Source organism: Buceros rhinoceros, unplaced genomic scaffold, assembly GCF_000710305.1.
Source record: "Buceros rhinoceros silvestris isolate BGI_N320 unplaced genomic scaffold, ASM71030v1 scaffold4041, whole genome shotgun sequence".
Taxonomy (NCBI): Eukaryota; Metazoa; Chordata; class Aves; order Bucerotiformes; family Bucerotidae; genus Buceros; species Buceros rhinoceros.
Window position 1 is genome coordinate 36,596 of NW_010392337.1, and position 4,108 is coordinate 40,703.

Sequence of the window (4,108 nt, forward strand, 5' to 3'; positions counted from 1 at the left end):
GGGACTAGGCAGGGATGAGAAAGGGAAGGAAAAGCAAGACAAAAAGACTGATTCTCCACAGCAAAATGCTTTGCGGGGAACCATAAAGGATTTGGGTCCATCTTGCACAAAATAGTTAATGACAACAGCAAAATGGCAACAGAGTTGGTCTTGGACACTCCCATCCCATCCACCACAGAAAAGGAGTAGGAAGAGAAGCAATTGCTATTCGATCTGCCTCCCGCTTCGTCCATCCAGAACCACAGAGCGCCTCTGGGGCTGGTAAAAGCAGCTGGTAGAGGTCTCCAGTCTCTGGCCATTCTTGGGGATGGTCATTTTGTTCCTCAGCATCACCCCCTCAGGTGTTGTCCGCGAAGTCTCAGGCAGATCGCCACAAATGGGGCTTGAAGAGGTGGTCTGAGTGGGGCTCCTTATGGGTGATAACAACACCCTGGAGTCTGCTGAAGAGGAGGGGTGGTCCATAATGGGGAAAGGGGGACTGAACAGAATCAGACTCTGGGGCCTCCCGGGCCTAGATCTGTAAGAAGGCTTGGAGAACCCTGATGGCCTCTCTATCTTTGAGGACTGTGGGTTATCTCCAGACGTCTCCCCCTCAGAGGTGCGCTTTCGGCGCAGAACAGGGGCATCTAGAACAGGGTAATGACTGGACTGAGATGGCTCCAGGGGAGAGCCAAGGCTACTGTGCCAAGGACAGGCTGGGTCCTTTTGAGCTGGGTCACTGTTTTCTTTCTCTTCTTTGGCTTTCTTCTCTATCAGTGGGCTCTTGGGGGCCTCCAGGTGGCTCCATGCCACCCGTGGAGTCTGCCTGATGGCCTGCGTGGCTTCTGCTTCCTTCTTCTCGGCTGCAGGAGCAGTGTTCTGAGTCTGCAGGGGCTGCGGGATCTGGGTGTACTGAATCTTGGGTGGTATCACAGGCACCGCCCTAGCCTGGCACATCTTAATCATGAAGGAGGTCCTGACGGCCGACACACTGACAGGGGCAGAGTTACGACGGCCAGTGGTGGCATGAGCTGCTGCCAGGTATTCCAAGTCCAGATCCACATGGGCATTGAAATGAGACCCCCAGCGAATGCCTTTACTGGCAGCAGGGCAGGCAGTCGTCAGGGATGGGACAGAATCACTGCTTTTTACTTCCTTCTGTCCACACAGGAGGTTCCCAGGGACAGAAGGCACAGTCAGGCTCTCAGATGTGAAGAAGTCTGGGGCTGGAAGGAATGAATCCAAGTTGAGGGATGATGGCCTGGTCTTCACCTTGCGAGGTGTTTCTTCACTTTTATTACTCAGCTGTGACTCAGTGGCAGAGAACAATGCTTTGGTAAGAGTGTCTCCTCCCAGGTCAGTGTCCTGAGGCATGGATAACTCCTCCTTTGCGTTCTTCACCTGTGAAAAGCTGCCTGGGCTCTTTTGGTATAGAAAAGACAGCTCAAGCTTTGAGCTCCGAGAGTTTTCTTTGTTCACATCCACTTTCTTTTCCTCTGGCTCTGAAAGAGGGATTATGGAGGGTCTTTCTTTCTCAGCTGGTGTTTCCTCTCCACTGAGGGGGTACCTCAGCTTCTCAGGTTTCAATGGTTCTCCTGGAACAGTTGTTCCATTCTCATCTTGCTTAGCTTTGCCCAAACTAGAGGGGGAGATGGGTTGTGCTTTGGGCAGCCCACAAGTTGCTGGCAGAATGTCACTGCATGGTTGCTTTTGGTCAGTGGTATCTAAGAAAGAGAATGGGATAGTCCACAGACTCATCACTGTGTCTTTACTGTCCAGGGAGAGGCTGCGACTGAATCGTGGTCTAATAAGAGAAAGGCTTGTCTCTGCTTTCTGGCTTTGTGGCTGTAACTCCTGTATCATCTTCTCCTGAATGTCCTTAAAGGTGGGGGAATGGAGTGGGCTTGTAACCCATTGGTGATCCTCCCATGGCTCCACAAGTTCTAAGCTCTGCACATTATCTGTCCAAGGATCCTCATCATCCTGTTCACCAGCATCATGGATTCTGCTAACAGCATTGCCCTCCTTCAGCTCCTGGATTCCAGCTCCACTCAACGCCTTGGAGGGCAATGTGTCCCTTTCATCAGCAGTCATTATCTCAGGCTTCTCCCTCCAAGTCTGGACTTTGGTAGGAACGTCCTTTTCCCTCTGCATCTGGCAAGTGCTTTCTTTTTCTCTCCCTGGCTCTGGACATGCCTCTTTGGAACAAGAAAATTCATTGCTTGGGGCAACCTCATTAAATTGATTATGAAGTTTCCAGTCCAGGGGAGGAGTGAGACATTCACTCCTGCTGTCCTCTACTGGGTGGTGGTTCTTTGGAGTGGCTGTGCCAGTTGGAAGAGTACCCAGTTTGGGTAGGGCTGACACACAGCTCTGCTGTGCAACCACATCAGACTGGCAGTTCTGGAGGCTGTCTTGTCGTTCCGTGCTGGTGGCACCAAATGAAGGAACCTGAGTTGTTATCTGTGGTATTCTGCTTGCATATTTCTGCTCAGACAGGGTTGGACTTTGCCCTGGGCCAAAGGAAGAACTATCTGTTTGCACTGAAGAAGAGGATTCAGAGATTAGGCCCTGTCCCAAGGGGGGCAGGAGCACGAGCTCCTCCTCAGGTTCGATAATTTTCAGTTCCTGTTGTATCTCTGGCCACAGCGGCTCTAGAAGGGTATTCACAGGTTCGTCCTCAGTCTGAAAAACAAAAGAAATGCCATGACCCAGCAGCTCAGAACTTACCAGTAAATACCCCTTTACTTTCTTGAAACAGCCCTCTTAGGATGGACAGTCGCCTGGATGTGGTTGTAGGAACACAGACATGCATACTACTACCAGTTCAAGAAGGAAATGCATCTATAAACAATTGGATTTATGGAGGAGAAGATCTGAGGTGCTGCCAAAATGAGGCCTGGACAGATGTACTGGAAGAGTGAGGTGAATGAGTAGCTAGAATGTCTCATCCCATTTCTCAGCTCTTCCCATTCAGGCTCATTTGGCCTTGCCAGAGGATCTGCATTCCCAAATCACACGTGATCTGGAATGAATAATCTATTCAAGGAACTATGCCAAGAGATCTTTAAATAGCTGTCCAGAGATGAGTATTGCTGTAAGAGACTTGGTGCAAAAGCTCCGCTACAGATGCAGAGGAGAGTAATAATAAGAATAATAAACAAAGAAAAAAAATAAAGTGTGTAGAGAATGGAAGAAAAAAAGTCTGATCAGGTTGTGCAGCACAAATGGGACAGCAAAAATAGAAGGGGAATTCAGAGATCGTGGGTCAAAATGCTCAGACGTCCAGACAGTCTCTCATCTGGAGAGTCTCAGAGCAGACAGATTCTATTGACTGCAATCGTATAGGTACAGGAAAAGAAGACCAAAAGGGGATAATAGGTAGTTGTGTAAAGGTAAACCACCACATGTTGATGGTGAAATCGCTACATGGTCAGTTCTTGACCCTGCTCAGCCTAGGTCATACACTGAGTTTTCACAACACACAAAAAAACTTCAAAAAACCTCCCAATCACCACCATGACGCTGTGTTCTATCGTGTCTTTTTTCTTGTGCCTTCTTCCTTACCACATGTCTTAAGCACGATCCTTCTTCTGTCTTAGCCGTCTCGGTCTCTTGCTGGCCACAGCTGCCTTCTGAGAAGACATGCTCCTTCTTGAGCTGTCCTTGCTCTGCCTTGTCTGCAGGGAGTAGCCCTGTACAAACCTCTGCAGTTGGTGTTTGTTCCAAGGTGGCACTCTGCTCTGAGGACTGATGTGAGCTGCTGGTGTTGCTTGCACAGCTGCTTTGCCCACATAACGTCTCCTGATTTTCTGCTGCTGGCTGTGGAGTTTCTAAGGATTCAGGTTTCCTGGCTGCCACCAGCTCCTCAGGGTGAGAGCCTAGATCAGAAACACAAACAAACGATGGAAATACCTGTGAGTGAAAACTTGTGCCCTGAGAAAAGCAGCACTGTTTCAACCGAGTGCCAACTAACAAAGCTAATGAGCTCTCTCTGGGCACAACATGACATTGCTGAGAGGCCACTCATCTCCCCAGTCTCATTACTGCAACAATTACTAACCAGACCTCCTACTGCCAACACCTACCCAGCTGCAGCTTGGCCTCTTCCCTGCCACAAGAGCAGGCT

The 4,108-nt window shown here is 49.6% G+C and overlaps 1 protein-coding gene across 1 annotated transcript in view; it reads right to left on the reverse strand.

Annotated features, from left to right (window-relative positions):
- Positions 1 to 204: 204 nt before the first annotated feature.
- The window catches only part of ARHGAP31 (Rho GTPase activating protein 31), a gene marked incomplete at its 5' end in the record, with an annotated part of 14,372 nt that continues 10,468 nt past the window's right edge, over positions 205 to 4,108 (reverse strand). Inside the window, 2 exons of the mRNA XM_010144414.1 lie at positions 205 to 2,664; positions 3,547 to 3,860. Of these exons, the coding sequence (XP_010142716.1) occupies positions 205 to 2,664; positions 3,547 to 3,860 (2,774 nt within the window). The remainder of the gene's footprint in view (positions 2,665 to 3,546; positions 3,861 to 4,108) is intronic.